The sequence below is a fragment of the Bos taurus genome, chromosome 3, assembly GCF_002263795.3.
Source record: "Bos taurus isolate L1 Dominette 01449 registration number 42190680 breed Hereford chromosome 3, ARS-UCD2.0, whole genome shotgun sequence".
In the NCBI taxonomy this organism is placed as follows: domain Eukaryota; kingdom Metazoa; phylum Chordata; class Mammalia; order Artiodactyla; family Bovidae; genus Bos; species Bos taurus.
Window position 1 is genome coordinate 12,646,076 of NC_037330.1, and position 25,095 is coordinate 12,671,170.

Here is a 25,095-nt window from a genome sequence, read left to right on the forward strand (position 1 = left end):
GAAGTAAGGCAGGAGCCAGAACATACACATGAACTTTTTTGGTGGGAAAAACATGTAGTCAACCATCAAAAGCTTACTGCTAATCACATGGAAGAGAAATCTCAATGATTTTAGTGCTTTCCTCTGTATGGGAAGACTTAAGAATCTGGGGTCACTTGAAAATTTCCCTTAGATATGCATCCTATCTAAGGAGCCAATATATCCAAAGCACAGAATGTCTCCTGTCTTTCTTTATCCTGAACTTCCTGCAGAGTACACTGTGGGCAATTGTGGTGGCTAATAGCTTGATCCTTGTACAAACTGGAATGGCAGGCAACATTTTTTTCTTTACACAAGAGATGGAAAATGAGCAGAGTTGGGTTGCAGGAGAACTAAAAGACTCTGCATACAACCAGCATGGCAAATCAATTATATTATCCTTGGTTCCTCAACCAATTTTTTTTTTTCATTTTGTAGGAAGTTTGGATGTTTCTTTCTGTCAAACCCTCCCTATATCCCTCACATAAATAATTATTTTCAAAATTTAGGTGCGTAAGGGAAGATCTACTAAGAAATATGGTTCCCTTCTTGAGACTTGATGCCATAATTTAACCAGAGATCAAAAAAGGAGGAGGAACAATGTCCAAGAAATGAGAGGAGAATAAATCATTTCTACAAGCCCTTCTCTACATTGCTGAGTTCAGGCTAGAGAAGAGAGGGAAGGAATGAACTATGAAGCTGCTAAGAGATGAGCCAAGGTTGTGGATACAAGTCATTCATATTTATAAAGCAAATTACAGGCTATTCTTTTTTTGTTTGTTTGAGGACTATGGGAATCATAGAATGGGGGCAAAGAAATGGGAAGGAAAAACTAAAAGAGTGGTGGTGGCTGTGTTATTGGAACATTTCTCAGATTGTCTAAGTGAAAAGATTTGAAAAATTGTGCTCTGTGCTAATCTTTAAATCTTGGCTCCCTCACAGCTCCTGGAAGAGATCAATCAGGTCAGTTTTCCCTTTTCTCTGTTCCTCCCGGTCTCTGGGCATTGGTCCTCCCAGCCAGCACTACCTGTCCCCATAAATGAGGCCTGTGGTAATGCGCCAGCATCAGTGGTGTTGCTACTCTGAGGTCACACCTGTTGCGATAGTGGGTGAGCAAACCCTCCTCTGATCTCTCCTGGCTTCAGTTCTTTCCCTATTACTGAATGCCATAGTGTAGAAGGGAAGAAAATGTTTGCAGAAGGAATGACAGAGGCAGGAAACTGATGTTTAAAGATCCTCGGATTTAATCTCCTGTATTCCCTAAGACCCCGCCCTCTGTATGTCCAAGCCGGTGCCACAATCAAAGAACACAGAAATAGCTCCTGTTCACAGAGGGAAATGCTATGGCCAAATCTTTATATATCTCCAAAAGAAACTCATGTCACTGAACTGTTTCAATTTATGGTCCCGTTGGTCATTTGCAATTATATACACATATATGATTATGCAAGCAGTCCATGCCCCTTTGTTTAATCTTTTTTCATGTGTCGTGTATCAATTGCTGATTATGTTCACCTTAGGTGGAGAGTTGAAAAACATTGCCCTCCCCATAGAATCTAAAATTAAGCAAGGTTTAAAAGAATTGTAAGTGAAAAAAATCTTGCTCATTAAATATTAACAACCAAGGAGGAACTGGTTTTTCAGTCTAGAAACTGCTTCTGAGGTATATACATCCCAGGCTCACTTTTCCCTTGACAAGAATGTGTAGGACAAGAGCTTTCAGAATCAGCCCACTTACAGGCCCTCAAATATAGCTCAGTCTTCATCCATCTATAAATTATATCTCCTGAACTTTTCTGAGCCCATTCCAGGAACCTATACCCCCATCACCACTAGGCAAAAAAAAAAAAAAAAAAAGAACAGATTCTGTATGAGGTATTTTTCTCCAAGTTAATATGGAGGTATTGCTCCATTTCCAATCCTGTCCCTAATAGGAATTAGTCCAGAAAAACTCATAGTTGCAGCTGGGCCTTTCCCTATGTTCCACCCACTTCCCATTCACCTTCACCTGCCTTTGTCTTCCCTATTTCGTCTTCAGGAGTAACTCCAAAAGCTTTCCTTCTCCTCAACCCTCCATGGTCCACAAACTTCCACAAAGATGAAGTGACTCTCACGTGCAGGGATTCCCTTTCTCCAGCTCAAGGAGACATATATTGGTATTATAATGAGAATTTGTTGAATAAAAAGTCTGAAGAGATCCAAATACACAAGACTGGATATTACAAATGCAAGACCCAAAGATCTTCTCTCAGTGACCCCGTACATGTGGATTTTTCATTTGGTGAGAAAGGAAAGGGGGTGGTCTCTGAAACTAAACCCCTGGGCAGTATGTCTAAGGGCTGGGGAACTGATGGGAGCTGAGATAAGATTGTAAATAGGCATGAGGATATTTGATGTACTGACCCCAGGGGGGAAATAAGGAGATAGGGCAGCGACAGAATGCTGTCTTGTCCATCTTTTCCATACAGAGAAGTATAAGTCAGAAATCACCAGGTAAAACAGATTCAAGTCAGAAGAAAGATGAGGTATAAAATTCCTCTTTTAACCATATACATGGGGATTGCCTAAGGACATTTTCTGGAAATGAGTTCATTATCCTAGGATAAGGGAGAACTGGGTTTGGGGACCATGTAGAAATGTTGATGGAGGGTATTTTCAGGTGTACAGGATCATAGCTCTTTCTTCATGCGCAGAAATGAGAGTTTGAAGAAAGAAGCATCAGGGAATACACTGAGTGCATTTCTCTACTCTTTGCAGACAAGCTGATCCTTCAGGCTCCACACTCTGTCTTTGAAGGAGATGAGGTTGTTCTCAGATGCCAGGCAAGAGAAGAAGCAAAAGAAAAAAGATTTTACAGAAATGAAATACAAATTCAATCAAACTTCACTCTACAGTCAGTCTCCATGAACAATGACAAATATCATTGTACTGCTCTTGTGAGAGGCTTTTGGACATGGAATAAAGAAATTTCAAAACATCTAATGATTCAAGTTCAAGGTAACAGCTGCCCTTCTGTGGGTAATAGGACTCAGCAGAGAAATGGTGTGTGACGATTTAGGGAGTGGCTCATCATCGGGGATTTCATGAAGTGCTTCCTGTCCTAGGAGGGAGATGGGAGGTGATTCCACCTGCTTGGGTCCTTGTGTTCTACTGGCTGATGCTGAGTGCTCATATGCGTCTTTCCAGGATCCCTGAGCTGCGCTACCCTGAGAACTGTGTTTGTTCTTCTCTCTAGAGCTGTTTTCCCCTCCTATGCTGATAGCCAGCCCCTCCTCACCCACAGAGGGAAGCCCGGTGACCCTGAAATGTGAGACGTGGCTCCCTCCACAGAGGTCACACATTCAGCTTCAATTCTGCTTCTTCAGAGAAGACAAGGCTTTGGGGAAATGCTGGAGCAGCTCTCCAGAGCTCAAATTACCCACTGTGTGGAGTGAAGATGCAGAGTCTTACTGGTGCCAGGCAGAGTCAGTGACTCCACCTATCAGAAAAAGAAGCTTGAGATCCCAGTTATATGTGCAGAGTGAGTATTTATGGAGTTGCTCTTCCAGAGTCAGAGCTGGGGAGATGAAAGCAGAGCAATGACATTTCCTGCTCCCTGGGACAGTGAACATAACCAAGAGGAGGTTTCTGCTATCCTGATATCCTTCTCACTTCAGGTTCAACACTGGCCTAATGTCCCTAGAACATTCTCTTCCATCTAACTCAGTTAATAGCAATTGTTGATCAATTGCTGGGTCCCCAGCCCTTTGGGGGTGACAGAGCCATACAGCATATGTTCTCTCAAGAGCCACAGATAGTTAGAAGCACAGATGACCACATGCAGTCTTTAGAGGTCCCTATGCTTCTTCCATTTGTTGATCTAAACATATTCCAAAATAAAAGAGGAAATTAAACATGAACTGGTGTAATCAGAAAAATACATGGGAAGATGGGGGTGAGAATGGAGAAGAGTCTTGAAGGATAGGAGAGGGGTTTGAATTTTAGGATAGAAGTAATATTCTCAGGGTTCTGTTTCTTTTGAACAGAAGTAAGACTACTCATTTTGTGGTCATTGGTGCAACAAAGATTCCTTAAGTATAGGTGTCCATAAAATGTGACTGCTATCAATATTAGGTTTAAGATCAAGAACCCGTCACTGCATTCTCCAAGGATGGGAACTGTTGTGTGTGGTGGGAGGGGTATTTGCTACCTTTATAATAACACACACACTTAATTCCCTGTTGCTCACTTTGGCCCCCTGCTTATTGTGTCTGCTGCTATTGACTTATTCATGGCAGAACCAGCCTTCTCCTTGATCCTGAAGTTTCTGCCATGAGAATCTTCATGTGTCATCTTGTGTCCTCCCAGGAATCCCTGTGTCTGATGTAACTCTAGAGATCCAGCCCCCTGAGGGGCAGCTTACTGAAGGAGAAAACCTGCTCCTTATCTGCTCAGTAGCCAAGGGTACAGGGACTGTCACATTCTCCTGGCACAGAGAGGGCACAGTAAGAAGTTTGGGAAGAAAGACCCAGCGTTCCTTGTCGGCGGTGCTGCAGATACTCACTGTGAAGGAGAGCGATGCTGGGAGATACTACTGTGCAGCTGACAACATTCACGGTCCCATCCTCAGTAAACTGATCAGAGTCACACTGAGAAGTAAGTTCTCGATTCTTTCTATTCAGCCTCAGTTCACAAGTCAGGGTTTAGCTTGTCAATTAGCCATGAAGCTCTTTGGAAGGAGGCAAAGGAATAGAGGTGTAAAGATTTAGAAGCTAATGAATGGCAAAGATGACAAAAGTTGAAGACATGTCTTATGGAGCAAACTGAAAACAGTAGTAGTGATGAAAGCAAAATCATCTAAGATTACTCTTCATGGTTCAAGCGATATATCCATATTTAGGCTTCCCTGGTAGCTCAGTTGGTAAAGAATCTGCCTGCAATGCAGGAAACCATGGTTTGATCCCTGGGTTGGGAAGATCCCCTGGAGAAGGAACTGGCAATGCTCTCCAGTATTATTGCCTAAAAAAATCCCACAGATAAAGGAGCCTGTCAGGCTACAGTCCATGGGGTCATAAGAGTTAGACACAACTTAGCGACTAAACCACCACCAGGCTTCTTGAGTGTGGTTATGAGTCTGGCACAGCATCAGAGTCCTCTGACACCTCTTTTGTATCTTTCAGTTCCAGTATCTCGCCCTGTCTTCACCCTCACATCTCCTAGGATGCAGGCTATGGTGGGGGATGTGGTGGAGCTTCACTGTGAGTCCCAAAGGGGCTCTCCCCCTATCTTGTACCGATTCTATCATGAGAATGTCACCCTTGGAAGCAGCTCAGTTCCCTCTGGAAGAGCAGTCTTCAAATTTTCTCTGACTGCAGACCATTCTGGCAACTACTCCTGTGAGGCTGACAATAGCCTGGGGGTCCAGCGCAGTGACAGGGTGATTCTCAGTGTCACAGGTGAGTAGGATATGCCCACAGCAGTTACAAACAAGAACAGAGTATGTCCTCTCCTTTAGGCCACCTGCTGGTGCGGCATTCCATCAGACTCCTTGTTCTTCTGCCTCTACCTGAGAGTCCTGGGATTCCTTCCTCTGACTATACATTCAGGAACTTAGGCCATTCCTAATGTTTTTCCTACATTTATTGAGATGATCATATGATTTGTCTTCTTCACTTTATTAATATGGCATATCATGTTGACTGATTTGCAAATGTTGAACCATCCTTGCAAACATGGAATAAGTCCCACTTGATCATAGTGTATGATCCTTTTAAAGTATTGTTGTGTTTGGTTTACTAATAGTTTGTTGATTTTTTGTGTCTATGTTATCTGAGATAATGGTCTATAATTTTCTTTGTCTGGTTTTGGTATCAGAATGCTGGCTTTGTAAAATATCAGGAAGTATTCCTTTCTCTTCAGTTTTTAAAAAAACTATTTTGAGAAGAATAGGATTTAAATCACCTTTGACTATTTGCTAGAATTTGACCTGTGAAGTCATCTGATCCTGTGCTTTTTTATTCTTGGGAGTTTTTGATGCTTGTTTTTCTCTTTACTAGTGATTAGTCATTCAAATTTCACTTTTTGTGATTCAGTCTTGGAAGGTTGTATGATTCTAAGAATTTGTCCATTTATTCTAGGTTGCCCAATTTGTTGGCACATAACTGTTCATAATATTCTTATATAATCCTCTGTATTTTGGGGCATCCATTGTTATAGCTCCTCTTTTGCTTCTGATTTTATTTATCAAAGCTTGGTCTCATTTTTCTTAGTGAATGTAGCAAAAGGTTTGTCAATTTTTATCTAGCTTTTAAAAGAAGTAGGTCTTAGTTTTTGTCAATCTTTTGTATTTTGCTTTTAGCATATATTTCATTTATCTTCTCATCTTTATTGTTTCTTTCCTCATACTGACTCTGGGCTTCATTTGTTATTTTCCTAGTTCCTTTATGTGCAAAGTTAGATTTTTTTATGTCATATTTTCATTGTCACTTGTCTTCATTGTTTCATTTATCCTTTGCTGTCTTGTTTGACCCAATAGTTGTTTCTCAGCAAATTGTTTAGTCTTCACATATTTGTGATTTTCCAGATTTCTTTTTGTGGTTGATCTCCAATTTCATACCATTGTAATCAAGAAAGATGGTTGATATGATTTCAATCTTAAAGTCATTGAGACTTGTTTTGTGTTCCAATACATGGTCAATCCTTGAGAAATTTTCATGAGCAGCTAAGTATGTGTATTGTACTACATTTGAATGGAATGTTCTATATAAATTTATCAAGACTGCCTGGTCTAATGTTTCTTTTAAGGCTGCTATTTCCTTGTTGACTTTTTGCCTGTATGATCTATTCATTAATGTAGGTGAGGTGTTGTAGTTCCCTACTATTATTGTGTTGTTCTCCGTTTCTCCCTTTAGGTCTGTTAATAATTGCTTTGTATATTTGGGTGCTGCTATGTTAGCTACATATGTGTTTATCACTGTTCTATCTTCTGGGTGAATTGTCCCTTTTACCATTACGTAATATCCATTTTTGTCCTTTGTTACCTTTCCTGGTTTGAGGCTTATTTCACTTAATATGAGTGTGGCTACACCCACTTTAATTTGGTTGCCATATGCATGGAGTATCATCTTCTAGTACTCTGTCCCGCCACTCTAGGTCTTTTGATTGGTGAATTCAATCCATTTACATTTAAGGTGGTTATTGATAAAGGAAAACTTTAGTGCTGTCCATTTTATTTTGTAGTGCTGTCCTTTTTATTTTCTGGTTGCTCTATCTCCTTTTTTTTCCTCTTAAGTTTTGCATGTCATCTTGGTTTTGTGGCTTTCTATGAAATTTTTCTCAATTTCCTCTTTTTTATTTTTTTTGTATCTCTGCTTTAGATTTATGTTATGTGGTTACCTTGAGGTCTACATAAAAGCTCTCATAGATAAAGTAGTCCATTTTCTGTATTCTGGCCTGGAGAATCCCATGGACAGAGGCGCCTTGGTGGGCTACAGTCCATAGAGTCACAAAAGTCGGACACAACTGAAGCACACACTGCCGAGAGCATTTTATTTTCATTTAATGATATGAGTTTTATTCTTTCCCTCTTCCCCTCTTATGCTTTTGTTGTCTCAAATTATCTCTTTTTATGCTGTGAGATTGCTACCAAATTGAAGTAGCAATAGTTTGTTTTTTTTTTTTTTGCTTCCTCCTTTTACCTTTATGCTATAATAAAGTATTTAAAGCCTATTCTGAGTTGCAATTTTCTGATTCTATATATAACTTTCCTCAAAGTATTGTGTATTTTTGCCTTTTTGTTTTTAGTAGAGAGCTTCTTTAAACATTTATTGTAAGCAGAGCCAGTGTTGATGAATTTCCTCAGCTTTCATTTGTTTTGGAAGATCTTTGTTTTTCCTTCACATCTGAATAATAACTTTGCTAGAAAAAATAGTCTTGAATGACACTTTTTATTTTTTAGTATTTTGAGAATGTCACTCGATTCCTTCTTGTCCTGTAGAGTTTCTGTTGAGACACCTGATCAAAGGCTCACGGGGATTCTCATGTAGGTACAATCCTTTTTTCCTCCTGGCTGCCTTAAAAATCCTTTCTTTGTCATTGACTTTTGATGATTTTAATATAATATGTCTTGTGCAAGGTCTTTTTGCATTGAGATAATTAGGTGTTAGCTTCATGAATTTGTATATCCAATTTCTTTCCCAGATTTGGGAAGTTCTCAGCTATTATTTCTTTAAATATACTCTCTCAGTTATTATTTGTTTAAATATAACTGAGAGACTTCCCCTTTCCCTGTCTTCTCCTGGGATACCCCTTTATCTAATGTTGCCTTTCCTAAAAGAGTCATATAGCTTCTGGAGAATCCCCTCATTTTTAAATTATCTTACTTCTCTCTCCTCATATACTTGTAGCATTTCTAAATTTCTATCATCAAGACTGCTAATTCTCTCTTTCATAAAGTCTAATCTATTTCCAAAGCTTTCCAAGGCATCATTCTTAACATTTACTGAGTTCTTAAGTTCCAAAATTTTTGTTTGGCTCTTTTTAAGAGTTTTAATGTCTCTGGTATTTTTTCTGTTTACTAGTTTTATTTCTGAGCTCTTTAGTCTGGCTTTCTGATTTTTCTTGCAGCTTGCTGAGTTTCTTCATGACAGCCATTTTGAATTCTTTCTCAGTTAGGTCATAATATTTTATGACAGTAAGTTTGGTTTCTGGAAAATTGCCATTTTCTTTTTGTGGTACAGTATTAACTGTGATTCTTCATGGTACTTGAATTTCCCTCCGCTGGTGCATTTGATGTAGTGTTAGAGGCCTTTCTTTTGTCTTCCAGTAGGTGGTGCTATGGCATAAGTTTTTGTTTTCTCACACCTAGGCTTGCTGCTGCTACTGCTGCTAAGCCGCTTCAGTCGTGTCCGACTCTGTGCGACCCCATAGACGGCAGCCCATCAGGCTCCCCCGTCCCTGGGATTCTCCAGGCAAGAACATTGGAGTGGGTTGCCATTTCCTTCTCCAATGCATGAAAGTGAAAAGTGAAAGTGAAGTCGCTCAGTCCTGTTCGACTCAGCGACCCCATGAACTGCAGCCCACCAGGCTCCTCCGTGCATGGGATTTCCCAGGCAAGAGCACTGGAGTGGGGTGCCATTGCCTTCTCCACACCTAGGCTTACTCTGATTATATTTGGGAGTAGTCACTTTCCATCCTCGGAGAAGGAATTTCCTAGGAATAATTTCCATTATTAGGGAAATTTAGACCAAAAAAAGCTACAATGAAATACCACCTCATTCTCATTAGGATGGATACTATAAAAAATAACAGAAAATAACAAGTATTGGCCAGGATGTGGAGAAATTGGAATCCTTGTGTGATCGTTCTGAGTGATCACACCATCATGGTTATTTGGGTCGTGAAGATCTTTTTTGTACAGTTCTTCTGTGTATTCTTGCCACCTCTTCTTAATATCTTCTGCTTCTGTTAGGTCCATACCATTTCTGTCCTTTATTGTGCCTGTCTTTGTTTGAAATGTTACCTTGGTATCTCTAATTTTCTTGAAGAGATCTCTAGTCTTTCCCATTCTATTGTTTTCCCCTATTTCTTTGCATTGATCACTGAAAACGGCTTTCTTATCTCTCCTTGCTATTCTTTGGAAGTGTACATTCAGATGGGTATATCTTTCCTTTTTTCTTCTGCGAAAGCTTCTCTTCTTTTCTCAGCTATTTGTAAGGCCCCCTCAGACAATCATTTTGCCTTCTGCATTTCTTTCTCTTGGGGATGGTTTAGATCCCTGTCTCCTGTACAATGTCACAAACCTCCATCCATAGTTCTTCAGGCACCCTATCAGATCTAATCCCTTGAATCTATTTCTCACTTCCACTGTATAATCATAAGGGGTTTGATTTAGGTCATACCTGAATGGTCTAGTGGTTTTCCCTACTTTCTTCAATTTAAATCTGAATTTGGCAATAAGGAGTTCATGAACTGAGCCACAGTCAGTTCCCAGTCTTGTTTTTACTGACTGTATAAAGCTTCTCCATCTTCGGCTGCAAAGAATATAATCAATCTGATTTCGGTGTTGACCATCTGGTGATGTCCATGAGTATGGTTGTCTCTTGTGTTGTTGGAAGAGGGTGTGTGCTATGACCAGTTTGTTCTCTTGGAAAAACTCAGTTAGCCTTTGCCCTGCTTAATTTTGTACTCCAAGGCCAAACTTGCCTGTTACTCCAAGTACCTCTTGACTTCCTACTTTTGCATTCCAGTCCCCTATGATGAAAAAGATATCTTTTTTGGCTGTTAGTTCTAGAATGTCTTGTAGGTCTTCATAGAACCATTCAACTTCAGCTTCTTCGGCATTAGTGGTTGAGCATAGACTTGGATTTTTGTGATATTTAATGGTTGGGCTTCCCTGATAGCTCAGTTGGTAAAGAATCCACCTGCAATGCAGGAGACACCAGTTGGATTCCTGGATTGGGAAGATCCCCTGGAGAAGGGAAAGGCTACCCACTAGAGTATTCTGGCCTGGAAAATTCCTTGGACTGTATAGTCTATGGGGTCGCAAAAAGTCAGACATGACTGAGTGACTTTAACTTGCCTTGGAAATGAACAGAGATCATTCGGTCATTTTTGAGATTGCATCCAAGTACTGCATTTCAGACTCTTGTTGACTATGAAGGCTATTCCATTTCTTCTAAGGGATTCTAGCCCAAAGTAGTAGATATAATGGTCATCTGAATTAAATTCAACCATGCTGGTCCATTTTAGTTCACTGATTCCTAACTGTCAGTGTTCACTCTTGCCATCTCCTGTTTGACCACTTCCAGTTTACCTTGATTCATGGACCTAACATTCCAGGTTCCTATGCAATATTGTTCTTTACAGCATAGGACTTTACTTCCATCACCAGTCACATCCACAACTGGGTGTTGTTTTTGCTTTGGCTCCATCTCTTCATTCTTTCTGGAGTTATTTCTCCACTCTTCTTCAGTAGTATTTTGGGCACCTACAGACCTAGGGAGTTCATCTTTCAGTGTCATATCTTTTTGCCTTTTCATACTGTTCATGGGGTTCTCAAGGCCAGAATACTGAAGTGATTTGCCATTCCTTTCTCCAGTGGACCACATTTTGTCAGAACTCTCCACCATGACCTTGTCTGTCTTGGCTTTACACAGCATGGCTCATAGTTTCATTGAGTTAGACAGGCTGTGTTCCATGTGATCAGATTGGCTAGTTTTCTGTGACTGTGGTTTTCATTCTGTCTGCCCTCTGATGAATGAGGAAAAGAGGCTTATGGGAGCTTCTTGATGGGACAGACTGACTGTGGGGGAAACTGGTCTTATTCTGATGGGTGGGGCCATGATCAGTAAGTCTTTAATCTTACTTTCTGTTGATGGGCAGAGCTGTGTTCCCTCCCTGTTGTTTGGCCTGAGGCCAAACTGTCGACCCACACCTCCACCACAGACTCCTGGACACTCACAGGCAAGCCTGGCTCAGTCTCTTGTGGGGACACTGCTCCTTTCTCCTGGGTCCTGGCTTGCTTGCACAAGGTTTTGTTTGTGCCCTCCAAGGGCCTGTTTCTCCAGTCTGTGGAAGTTCTGTAATCAAATCCCACTGGCCTCCAAAGTCAAATTCCCTGGGGGTTCTCAGTCCCTTTGCAGGATATGCAGGTTGGGAAATCTGTTGTGGGTCCTAGAACTTTCTTAACAGTGAAGAATTTCTTTGGTATAATTGTTCTGCAGTTTGTGGGTCATCTGCTCAGCAGCTCTATGGTGGGGCTAATGGCGACCTCCTTCAAGAGGACTTATGCCATATGCTGCATGACCCAAGTCTGCTGCAGCCAGCCAGAGTCCCTGTCCCCGCAGCAGACAGCTGCTGACCCGTGCCTCCACAGGAGATACTCAAACACTCAAAGGCAGCTCTGGCTCAGTCTCTGTGAGGTTTCTGGGTCCTGGTGCACACAAGATTTTGTTTGAGCCTTCTGAGCATCTCTGCCAGCTATGGAGTTTGATTCTAAATGTTACGTAATTTTGGTGGGAATGTAAAATGATAAAATCATTATTGATACCACTATGGAAGTTCCTAAGAAAATTAAAAATAGAGCTACCGTATGACACATAAATTCCACTTGTGAATTGTTTAGTCTCTAAGTCGTGTCTGACTCTTTATGACCCCATAGACTGCATCACATCAGCCTTCTCTGACCTTCACTATCTCCTTGAGTTTGTTCAAACCCAAGTCCATTGTGGCAGTGATGCCATGCAACCATCTCATCCTCTGTCACCCTCTTCTCCTCTTGCCCTTAGTCTTCCCCAGCATCACGGTCTTTTCCAATGAGTCAGCTCTTCTCATCAGGTGGCCAAAGTATTGGAGTTTCAGCTTCAGCATCAGTCCTTCCAATGAATATTCAGGACTGATTTCCTTTAGGATTAACTGGTTTGATCTCCTTGCTGTCCAAAAGTCTTCTCCAGCACCACAGTTTGAAAGAATCAGTTCTTAGGCACTCAGCCTTCTTTATGGTCCAACTCTCACATCTGTACATCACTACTGGAAAAACCATAGCTTTGACTATATGGACCTTTGTTGGCAAAATGATGTCTCTGCTTTTGAACACATTGTTTAGGCTTGTCATTGTTATTCTTCCAAGAAGAAAGCATCTTTTAATTTCGTAGATGCAATCACTGTCTGAAGTGATTTCAGAGCCCAAGAAAATGAAATCTGAGACTGTTTCCTCATTTTCCCCATGTATTTGCCATAAAGTGATGGCAATGGATGCGATGATCTTAGTTTTTTGAATGTTGAATTTTAAGCCAACTTTTTTACTCTCCTCTTTCACCTTCATTAAGAGGCTCTTTAGTTCCTCTTCACTTTCTGCCATTAAAGTGGTATCATTTGCATATCTGAAGTTGTTGATATCTCTTCCAGGAAACTTGATTGCAGCTTGAGGTTCATCTAGCCCAGCACGTCACATGATGTCCTCTGCATATGAGTTAAATAAGCAGTGTGATAATATACAGCCTCAATGTACTCCTTTCCCAGTTTTTAACCAGTCCATTATTCCATGTTCAGTTCTAACTGCTGCTTCTTGTCTTGCATACAGGTTTCTCAGGAGGCAGGTAATGTGGACTGGTATTTCATCTCATTAAGAATATTTCACAATTTGCTGTGATCCACACAGTCAAAGGCTTTAGCATAGTCAATGAAACAGAAGGAGATTTTTTTTTTTAATTCCCTTTCTTTTTCTATGATCCAGTGTATGCTGGGAATTTGATCTCTGGTTTCTCTGCCTTTTCTAAAGAAGTTCCTGGTTCACATACTGCTGAAGCCTGGCTTGAAGGATTTTGAGCAAAATCTTGCTAGCATGTGAAATGAGTGCAATTGTACAGTAATTTGAACATTCTTTGGCCTTGCCTTCCTTTGGGATTGGAATGAAAACTGACCTTTTCCAGTTCTGTGGCCACTGCTGAGTTTTCCAAATTTGCTGGCATAATGAATGTAGTGTGTTAACAGCATCATCTTTTAAGATTTGAAATAGCTCAGCCAGAATTCCATCATTGCCACTAGCTTTGTTTGTAGTGATGCTTCCTAATATCCTCTTGACTTCACACTTCAGGATGTCTGGCTCTACATGAGTGATCACACCATCATGGTTATCTGGGTCATTAAGACCTTTTTTGTATAGTTCTTTTGTGTATTCTTGCTACATTTTCTAAATCTCTTCTGCTTTTGTTAAGTCATTGCCATTTTCGTCCTTTATTGTGCCTATCTTTGTATGAAATATTCCCTTGGTAGCTCCAGTTTTCTTAAAGAGTTCTCTAGTCTCCCCCATTCTATTGTTCTGGATACTGCCCCCCCCGCAAAAAAAAAAACAAGAGAAAAAATTGAAAATATATTCTCACAAAGACATTTGTATACTCATGTACAGAACAGTATTCATTATAGCTAAAACATGAAAACAACCCAAGTGTCCATTAAAAGATAAATGGGTAATCAAGATGTGGTATACACATGACATGGAATTTGTTCAGACTTATAAAGAAATAAAATTCAGATACATGCAGCAACATGGAAGAATCTTGAGGTCATTATGGTAAGTGAGATAAACCAGTCAAAAGTAGACAAATACTATATGATCCCACTTATATAATATATTCAGAGTAATCAAAATAATAGAAACAGAAAGTAGGCTGGTGTTTGTCAGGGGCTGGGGAGAAAGAGCATAGGGACTTATTGTTTAATGGGTATGTAATTTCAGTTTTACAAGAAAAAAGTTATGGAAATTGATGATGGTGTTGGTTTCACAGTGTTATGAAAGTATTTATACCACTTCACTATACACTTAAAAGGTTTATGGTGGAATATTTTAAGGTATGTATGTATATTTTACAGCAATACAAATTGAATAAAAATATAAGAAGTGGTGACACGGGTGAAAAGGTACAGTGAGATGCACAAGCATATAAAGACTTACTCCTGAGACCCTTAGCATCTGGCCCAAGTCATTGTATATTGTAAAGGATATACAGAAGGCCAAAACCCAAGCCATCTGTTTGAATTTTATAAAAGCACGACTTGGCATTTCCACCCAGATGAGACCGCTAGTGCCATCTGCCTTACAGCCAGCAGATGGTGCATTTTTGAGTTGAATTATCCCCATTTAACTGATTGTCTCCATTACCTCTCTCCTTTACCCAATCTCAGATGCAAAGCTAAGCTCTAGATCCTTGCCAAACTTCTCTTGCCAATGAAGCACACAGTTTATATCTTAAGTCCTTGCACACAGATTGGTTTACCTGGGTTTCCTCACAACAGAATCAGCAATCTTACTGTTCACATTTCACATTAATTGATTATTGATAAATAATTCCATATATTAATTTAAAACATAATGATTTTCTGTTTTTCCTGGCTTCCTTATTTCTATAATCACAAATTAAAATGGAAATCTTTCTTGCTATTGCTGTATCTGGATATTTTGGGGCCAGATATAAATTAATTTACTTATCCACTTATTCACCAATTATTGATAATCTATTACATGCCAAGGCAAAATTCTAGCAGTTGGAAATACAAAAATGAACAAAGAGTTAAGTCCTTGTTCTTATGAAACTTACATTCTGTTGGGAGAATCAGATATATAACAATGATAAATGGATAGATACATAAATAACAGATTGATAGATGTTAGTGCGAATGCTAAGTAGAAAAATAAAGCAAGGTAACTGAGTAGAGGATACTTCAAATAGGTGTGGATGTCTAGGTTTAAAGCTAAGTCTCAGGAATTAATAATATGGAGCAACAAACCTTGCTTTTAGTAATTATTCCTCTTGCTTTTAGTAATTTAGTTTATTGAATGCTTTACATACATGATTCTTACTATTACCTCCACTTTAATAAGGAATAAACTGAGACTTGGGGAAAGTAAAATGTTTTAAAACATCAAGATCACAGGGCTAATAAAGGGCAGTGAAAGTGTTATTCACTCAGCTGAGTCCGGCCCTTTGTGACCCCATGGACTGTAGCCTGCCAGGTTCCTCTGTCCATGGAATTCTCCAGGTAAGAATACTGGAGTGGGTAACCATTCCCTTCTCCAGATCCAGGGATTGAACCTGGGTCTCCTGAACTGCTGGCAGATTCTTTACCATCAGAGCCACCAAGGAACTTGAGTTTAAATCCTGTCTCTGCCATTAATAAAGAGCAGAGATGGGATTTAAATTCAGGTTTTCCTGAATTCCAAGCCCATGCTCCCACTACTGAACTATGCTGGATATTTCCTTTATTAAATTATTTTGTACATACTTAACCAGGACGGCTCATAAGCTATGTTGCCTCTTTCAGTTCCAGTGTCTCATCCTCTCTTCACCTTCAGTCCTGCTGTGCCCCAGGCTGTGGCGGGAGATGTGTTAGAGCTTCGCTGTGAGGCCCAAAGAGGTTCTCCCCCAATCCTGTACTGGTTTTATTACAAGAATGTCACGCTGGGGAGCAGAGAGGCCCCCTTTGGAGGAGGAGCATCCTTCAACCTCACTCTGATGGCAGAGCATTCCGGAAACTTCTCTTGTGGGGCTGACAATGGCCTAGGGATACAGCACAGTGAGATGGTGATACTAAGCATCATAGGTAGGTTGGTGGTACCTGGGCTACAGGTTACATTTATAGTCAATAAAATATTTCTCCAATAGACTGTACAAATCCTCCCAATGTCAAAGAGTTATTAACATGAAACCAAGGCTTGGGGCTTCTGGAGATTGGTACTGATTTCATGGGGACAGGGGAGGGAAAAGAAATAAATTTTAATGTTAGATTCTGGCAATCACTTTCCCTGTGCTATTATTTTGAAAATTACAAATTATACTGGAAATGATTCCAACTGAGAAATCAGAACCTGGCAAAAACCTGTCCTAATATATAGCTAGTCCCACACCTACATAGTTTTTGTCTGGATGAAATATATTTGGCACTGAACTCAAGTAGAGGTCTCTTCACTTAGGACCACCCAGTAACAAAACAACCCTTATCACTGAGGGAGTCACTGCAGGGCTACTGAGCATCCTTGGCCTTGCTGTTACTGCTGCTCTGGTGTGTCACTTCAGGACCCAAAGGAATTCAGGTAAGTGGCTATATCTCACTCTTTGATGTTGTGACTTTTGCCATTGCTGTTATTATTTCGACTTGTGTAGTGCATCCTACAAAGGTTGATTATTCTTTTCCAAGTACTGATCACACAGATTGGCAGAGATAAAAAGGCATAACAAATTTCTTAATGAAGTTGTTAGTCCACGTGTTTCATTTGAGTTTTAAATCAGAGAGTAGAGTTTTGTTTCCATTCAAAAATTAGAAAGTTAAGTATTTACTGTTCCAACCTCAGTCCAAAGCTTAGTGAAAATAAAAAGAATGAAATAGAAAGTCCTTCATCTGTAACAACAGAAATAAACAATAGCCATAGGTACAATCCATAAACTCATATATATTTAAATACCATTTAAATATAGTGATATTTAGATAGAATTAAGATATTCTGAGAATGGACTTTAAAATTTCAGTTTCTGCTTGTTTGTGGCTACTATGTTAGTCGCTCAGCCATGTCCAACTCTTTGTGACCCTGTGGACTCTAGCCCGCCGGGCTCCTCTGTCCATGGGATTCTCCAGGCAAGAATACTGGAATGGATTACCAGTTCCTTCTCCCGGGTATCTTCCCAACCCAGGGATTGAATGGGTCTCCCACATTGCAGGCAGATTCTTTAACAACTGAGCCATCAAGGAAGCCCCTTGTTGCTAGTATATAGAAATTCAATTGATTTTTCTATGTTGGTCTCATATCCTACAACTTTGCTAAACACACTTATTAGTTCTAGTATTTTGTCAATTTCATCAGATTTTCTACATAGATGATCAAGTCATCTATGAATAAAGATAATTTTATGCCTTCCTTTCCAATCTCGATTCCTTTTATTTCTTTTTCCTTAGTGTACTGGCTAGAACCTCCTGTACAATGTTGAATAGAAGTGTTAAGAGAATACATGTCTTTGTCTTGTTCTTGAGCTTAGGGAGGGGAAAGTATTTGAACTTTCACTATTTACATATGATAATCTTAGCTGTGGATTTCTTGTAGCTACTGTTTATTAGGCTGAAGAAGTCCCTACTAATTGTAATTTACTGACAGTTTTTATAGAACAATGACAAATGCTTTCTCTACATTTAGAAAATCATATGATTTTATTTTCTAGTCTACTGATACAGAGTTTGGATTTTGAATGTTGAATGTTGAAACAGCTTTGCATTTCTGGGGTTAACCTCACTTGGTTATAATTTTTGAATTTGATTTGCTAAAATTTTGTTAAGAATGTTTGCACCTATGTTCATCAGGGATATTGGTTTAGTAGCTTTATTTCTTATCATTTCTTTTTCTGGCTGGGTGTCAAGGTAATATCCATTTAGTTATGACCTCCAGAATCTTTCATTCCTCTTTGTACATATATACATCCACATGGTATCATTTTCTCTCTGCCTAAAGGATTTCTTTTTAACATTTCTTGTAGTATGAGTTTGTTGGTAAATTTGATTGATAGTGTTGAAGTCTTCGCTATCTGTACTTTTTTTCCTCCTACTTTATTGATTATTGAGAGAATGATATTAAAATCTTCAACAATAATTGTAGGTTTTTTCATTTCTTCTTGCAATTCTATCAGATTTGCTTCATCTTGCAAACTCTTGAAACTCTATTATTAGGTGCACAAATATTTATCACTGTTATGTGTTTTTGATGAAATGACCACATTATCCCTTATGACTTTATGACCTTTTTATTCCTGGTGGTATCATTTAACCCTGAAACACTATTTGATATTAATAAAAAATTAATTAATGTATTAACTATAGGGCTTCCCTGGTGGCTCAGATAGTAAAGAATATGCCTGTAATGCAGGAGACCCAGGTTTGATCCCTGGGTTGGGAAGACCCCCTGGAGAAAGGAATGGCTAGCAACTCCAGTATTCTGGCCTAGAGAATCCCATGGAAAGAGGAACCTATATTAATATATTGATATCAAATAATATTTCAAGGTAAATTATACTACCAGGAATAAAAAGCTATGTAATTAATGTTGGGCTTTCCAGGTGGCTCAGTGGTAAAGAATCTGCCTGCCAAAGCAGGAGACACAAGAGACATGGGTTTGAGACGTGGGTTTGATCCCTGGGTTGGAAAGGTCCCCTGGAGGAGGAAATGGCAACTTGCTCCAATATTGTTGCCTGGAGAAGCCCATGAACAGAGGAGCCTGGAGGGCTACAGTCCATGAGGTTACAAACAGCTGGACACAACTGAGCACGTATGCATATAATTAATGTTAGCTTGATATTTCTTTTTTCCACTCTTTAAAATTTTAACCTATTTGTGCTTCTATATTTAAAGCATATTTTTATAGATAGCATATGGTTAATTCTGTTTTTTATCTAATATGACAGTCTCTTTCTACTTTCTAATTTTAAAAACATTGACCATTTACAGTAATATGATTGTCGATACAGTTAGGTCCCTATGTCTATTATTTTCCTATTTGCTCTCTGCTTGTCTCATTTGTTCTTTGTTTTCCATTTCCTTTTTTTGTCTACCCTCTTGGGTATTTTTGTGATTCAATTTTATTTCCTTTGTTGGTTTATTAGCTATATAAGTCTTTGTTTTGTTATTTTAGTGGTTATTTTAAGTTATATGATATACATATCTAACTTATCAGTCTACTTACAAATGACACTGTATCACTGCATGTATAGCATAAGAATATTATCACTGTGTACTCCATTTCTCCTTTCCCTGGTACATTGTTATTACTTTTGTAAACAATCAGTTATTTTTTAAAGAAGCTTACATATAATTTAAAAATATTATACATTTACTCATACAGCTAACACTTCAATGTTCTTCATTCCTTTATCTGTATCCATATTTTCATCTGATATCATTTTTTTTTTCTGCAAAAAGATTTCTTGTAGGATGGGTCTTCTAGTGATTAATTATCTCCACTTCTGTATGACTATAAAAGTCTTTGTTTTGCATTCATTTGTGAGAAATATTTTTACTGGCATAGAATCCTAAGTTGAAAAAAAATTTTTTCTTTTAATATTTAAAAGATGTTGCTGTTCTGTCTTCCTATGTGCATGGCTTCCGACAAGAAATCTGCCATCATCCTTGACTTGGTTCTTATGTGACTGCTTTAATTTTTCTCTCTGAATGCTTTTTGTGGATCAGAAATCTTGGGATGTATGGGCTGTTTTATTCAGTGTTTTGGGTGCTTATAAGGTTTCAAGACTTTATATTTGGAACTACTAATCCTTTACTTTCTGTCTTTCTCTGTGGTATAACACGAACTCTCCTTTTCTATCAGGCCAAGTGATTCTGTTTTCCTTTTTTTTTTTAGGGCTCATACTGAAAATCAAGCAAATAAACAAATAATTGGATCTCAGTTTAATGAAAACCATCTTAATGATGGTGGCTAAGCATGTCTTCTTACTTCTACTTTCAGGTCAATCAATGGTCCTTTACCCTTCTGCTTCTTTGCATAAAAAATGGCATCATTTCACATCATTTGTGACTGATATTTACAGCCACCTAATATTTTTTCAAATAATATTATGTATACAATTTTTATGTAGCACTAACCCTGATCAGTTCAGTTCTGTTCAGTTGCTCAGTCATGTCCGACTCTGTGATCCCATGGACTGCAGCATGCCAGGCTTCCCTGCCCAACCCCAACTCCAGAGCTTACTCAAACTCATGTCCATTGAGTCGGTGATGCCATCCAACCATCTCATCCTCTGTCGTCCCCATCTCCTCCTGCCCTCAATCTTTCCCAGCATCAGAGTCTTTTCAAATAAGTCAGTTCTCCGCATCAGTTGGCCAAAGTATTGGAGTTTCAGCTTTAGCATCAGTCCTTCCAGTGAATATTCAGAACTTATTTCCTTTAGGATGGACTGGTTGGATCTGCTTGCAGTCCAAAGGGCCCCTCAAGAGTCTTCTCCAACACCACAATTCAGAAGCATCAATTCTTTGATGTTCAGATTTCTTTACAGTCCATCTCTTACATCCATACATGACTACTGGAAAAACTATAGCTTTGACTAGATGGACCTTTGCCGGCAACATAATGTCTGCTTTTTAATATGATGTCTACGTCATAGCTTTTCTTCCAAGGAGCAAGCATCTTTTAATTTCATGGCTGCAGTCACCATCTACGGTGATTTTGGAGCCCCCCAAAATAAAGCCTCTCACTGTTTCCACTGTTTCCCCATCTATTTCCCATGAAGTGATGGGACCAGATGCCATGATCTTAGTTTTCTGAATGTTGAGCTTTAAGCCAATTTTTTTCACTCTCCTCTTTCACTTTTATCAAGAGGCTTTTTAGTTCTTCTTCGCTTTCTGCCATAAGGGTGGTGTCATCTGCATATCTGAAGTTACTTATATTTCTCCTGGCAATCTTGATTCCAGCTTGTGCTTCATCCAGCTTGGCATTTCACATGATATACTTTGCATATAAGTTAAATAAGCGGGGTGACAATATACAGCATCAACGTACTCCTTTCCCAATTTGGGACCAGTCTGTCGTTCCATGTCCAGTTCTAACTGTTGTTTCCTGACCTGCATATAGATTTCTCAGGAGACCAGTAAGGTGGTCTGGTATTCCCATCTCTTTCAGAATTTTCCACAGTTTCTTGTGATCCACACAGTCAAAGGCTTTGGCATAGTCAATAAAGCAGACATAGATGTTTTTCTGGAACTCTTTTGCTTTTTTGATGATCCAACAGATGTTGGTAATTTGATCTCTGGTTCCCTTGCCTTTTCTAAATCCAGCTTGAATATCTGGAAGTTCACGGTTCACATACTGTTGAAGCTTGGCTTGGAGAATTTTGAGCATTACTTTGCTAGCATGTGATGAGTGCAATTGTGTGGTAGTTTGAGCTTTCTTTGGCATTGCCTTTCTTTGGGATTGGGATGAAAACTGACCTTTTCCAGTCCTGTGGCCACTGCTGAGTTTTCCAAATTTGCTGGCACATTGAACGCAGCACTTTTACAGCATCATCTTTTAGAATTAGAAATAGCTCAACTGGAATTTCATCACCTCCACTAGCTTTGTTTATAGTGATGCTTCCTAAGTCCCACTTGACTTCACATTCCAGGATGTCTGGATCTAGTCCAGTGATCACAACATTGTGGGTATCTGGATCATTAAAATCTTTTTTTTTTTTTTTTGTATAGTTCTTCTGTGTTCTTGCCAGCATCTTCTGCTTCTGTTAGGTCCATACAATTCCTGTCCTTTATGGTGCTCATCTTTGCCTGAAATGTTCCCTTGTTGTCTCTAATTTTCTTGAAGAGATCTCTAGTCTTTCCCATTGTATTGCTTTCCTCTCTTTCTTTGCATTGATCGCGGAGGAAGGCTTTCTTATTTCTCCTTGCTATTCTTTGGAACTCTGCATTCAAATTGGTATATCTTTCCTTTTGTCTTTACCTTTCACTTCTCTTCTTTTCTGAGCTATTTGTAAGGCCTCCTCAGACAACCATTTTGCCTTTTTGCATGTCTTTTTCTTGGGGATGGTCTTGATCTCTGCCTCCTGTACCATATCACAAACCTCCGTGTCCATAGTTCTTCAGGCACCCCGCCTATCAGATCTAATCCCTTGAATCTATTTTTTATTTTCACTGTATAATTGTAAGGGATTTGTTTTAGGTCATACCTGAATGGTCTAGTGGTTTTCCCTACTTTCTTCAATTTATGTCTGAATTTTGCAATAAGGAGTTGTTTATCTGAACCACTGACAACTCCCAGTCTTGTTTTTTCTGACTGTATAGAGCTTCTCCATCTTCAGCTGCAAAGAATATAATCAATCTGATTTTGGTATTGGCCATTTGGTGATGTCCATGTGTAGAATCTTCTCTGGGTTGTTGGAAGAGAGCATTTACTATGACCAATGCAAGGAATCTAACCCTGATAGTACTCATCATAAAATCTACCATTCATTTGGAATCTATTATATGTGATTTTTTAATGTGTCCAGTTTTGTGTACATTTGACTTCAATTCAACCACTATTGCTATAACTATATATTGAAGATGAAGAAATGAAGAATTCAAGAAGCTAGCAACCTTTCCAGATTCATATATATCTAGTAAGAATCAGAGTTAGGGCATAACTGGGGTCTCCCTAGCCCTTAAGTCCATAGTCTCTCCATTACATTTTTTTTTTAAGTCACTCAGTCATGTCTTACTCTTTGAGACCCCATGGACTATATAGTCCATGGTATTCTCCAGGCCAGAATACTGGAGTGGGTAGCCTTTCCCTTCTCCAGGGGATCTTCCCAATCCAGGGATTGAACCCAGGTCTCCTGCATTGCAAGTGGACTCTTTACCAGCTGAGCCACAAGGGAACCCCAAGAATACTGGAGTGGGTAGCCTATCCCTTCTCCAGGGGATCTTTCCAACCCAGGAATCAAACTGGGGTCTCCTGAATCACAGGTGAATTCTTTACCAACTGAGCTATGAGGGAAGCCCCCATTATGTCTTGGCGACTTGTAAAATGCTGGTTGCACCTCCTACTTTAAAAAGTTACTTTTCTATATCATTGCCTGTCTGGATTTCATTTATTAATCAGTAATATACTAGACATGCAGACACAGGAACTTCAGTATTGCAGTTGATAATACTAAAAAACAAAAACAGATTGCTGTCAGTACAACACCAAATATAGGAAAAATTACCAATCATTGTTTTATGTGGTCCATGAGGGCAGAGGCCCAGGAGGTTCTGTCCTCCAGATTTAGGGGAAATTGTTGTTTTAAATGTCAAACGTGACTAAGAAATTCTGACAGGCTACCAATCAGAGGGCCTCTGCCTATCACAACTCAAAATCTTGCCTACTATACTTCCCTCCAAGCAAAGTCTTCCTTCTCATTATTGACCAGTCTTCTCAGGGAAGAGCTCAGGCCTTCCAAATTCCTCTAAAAATGAAGAATTCTGCTCCTTAAGCCTGATTGTTTCCTCCAAGTTACCAAAAGGAGTGGTATATTTATTAGCTCTATAACTGCTTGGATTAGCATTCTGGTAATGTAATGCCCTCCGAACCCCAGTCTCCTCAGCTCTGTGGTGGTCACGATAATAGAATTTACATTATAGGCACTATGAGACAATCTATGTAAACTGCTGAACACGGTGTCTGGCCAAAATATCTTCAGTGAATATTAGCTTATATTATAAATAGCCACGTTTTGGGTCTGTTTTCCTTCAGGCAAATGAAGAGATAGTCTGACTCTCAGATGCACCCTAAATTTAGTTAACCTGTCTAAAAGTAAGAATACTGGTTGTTGATTGATGAGGTTACAATTCCAGAGGAGAGAGATACAGGCTAGGATTATGCTTACATGCACACCTGGTTCCCAAAGACAGGGTCTGAAGGCAGTAATCAGTCATTTTTTGTGGTATGTAAAGGTGGCTCAGTGGTAAAGAATCCACCTGCTAATGCAAGAGACACAGGAAACATGGGTTTGGTCCCTGGGTCGGGAAGATCCTCTAGAGAAGGAAGTGGCAACCCATTCCAGTATTCTTGCCTGGGAAATCCCGTGGACAGAGGAGCCTGGTGGGCTACAGTCCATGGAGTCTCAAAGAGTTGGACATGACTGAGTGACTGAGCACACACACAAGCCTGAATATGTCTACTTTGAGCAATAACCTGTGTTCTCTAAGCCCAGTGAGATGGATACAGTGTGCATGTGTGCTTAATTGCCCAGTTGTGTCTAACTCTACGACCTTTATGGATTGACTATGTGACTGTTATGGAGCCTCACGGACAGGTTCCTTTGTACATGGGGTGTTTCAGGCAAGAATACTGGAGTGAGTTGCCATCTCCTCCTCCAGAAGATCTTTCTGATTCAGGAATCAAACCCAAGTTTACTGCCTTGCAGGCAGATTCTTTACCCACTGATCCAACAGGGAAGCCCGAGACAGATATAGCTGCTGCTGCTGCTGCTAAGTCGCTTCAGTCGTGTCTGACTCTGTGCAACCCCATAGACGGCAGCCCACCAGGCTCCCCCATCCCTGGGATTCTCCAGGCAAGAATACTGGAGTGGGTTGCCATTTTCTTCTCCAATTCATGAAAGTGAAAAGTGAAAGTGAAGTCACTCAGTCATGTCCAACTCTTCGCGACCCCATGGACTGCAGCCTTCCAGGCTCCTCTGTCCATGGGATTTTCCAGGCAAGAGTACTGGAGTGGGTTGCCACTGCCTTCTCTAGACAGATATAGAGTCATAGGTAAAAGGCAAAGGACAGAGATAGGAAGCTTAGGAGGAGGGTTGTATTGGACAGGCCAGAAAGACTTCAGTATTTCAGTGTTGATGGAAATATTGTATATATTTAAGGCTGATGGAATAGGCTTCTGGATTATGTTTACATTTAATCACTGATTAGGTAATTGTCTTCCCTGGTGGCTCAGATGGTAAAGCGTCTGCCTACAGGAGACCCAGGTTCAATCCCTGGGTCGGCAAGATCTTCTGGAGAAGGACATAGCAACCCACTCCAGTATTCCTTCCTGGAAAATCCCATGGATGGAGGAGCCTGGCAGGCTACAGTCCATGGGGTCGCAAA

At 39.7% G+C, this 25,095-nt stretch overlaps 1 protein-coding gene across 1 annotated transcript in view; it reads left to right on the top strand.

The window, feature by feature from the left end:
* Positions 1 to 966: 966 nt before the first annotated feature.
* The window catches only part of FCRL3 (Fc receptor like 3), a 34,193-nt gene continuing 10,064 nt past the window's right edge, over positions 967 to 25,095 (top strand). The window contains exons 1-7 of the mRNA XM_059884959.1: positions 967 to 981; positions 2,057 to 2,299; positions 2,776 to 3,015; positions 3,254 to 3,538; positions 4,366 to 4,653; positions 15,817 to 16,095; positions 16,466 to 16,585. Coding sequence (XP_059740942.1) covers positions 2,922 to 3,015; positions 3,254 to 3,538; positions 4,366 to 4,653; positions 15,817 to 16,095; positions 16,466 to 16,585 — 1,066 coding nt within the window. The 5' untranslated portion in view covers positions 967 to 981; positions 2,057 to 2,299; positions 2,776 to 2,921. The remainder of the gene's footprint in view (positions 982 to 2,056; positions 2,300 to 2,775; positions 3,016 to 3,253; positions 3,539 to 4,365; positions 4,654 to 15,816; positions 16,096 to 16,465; positions 16,586 to 25,095) is intronic.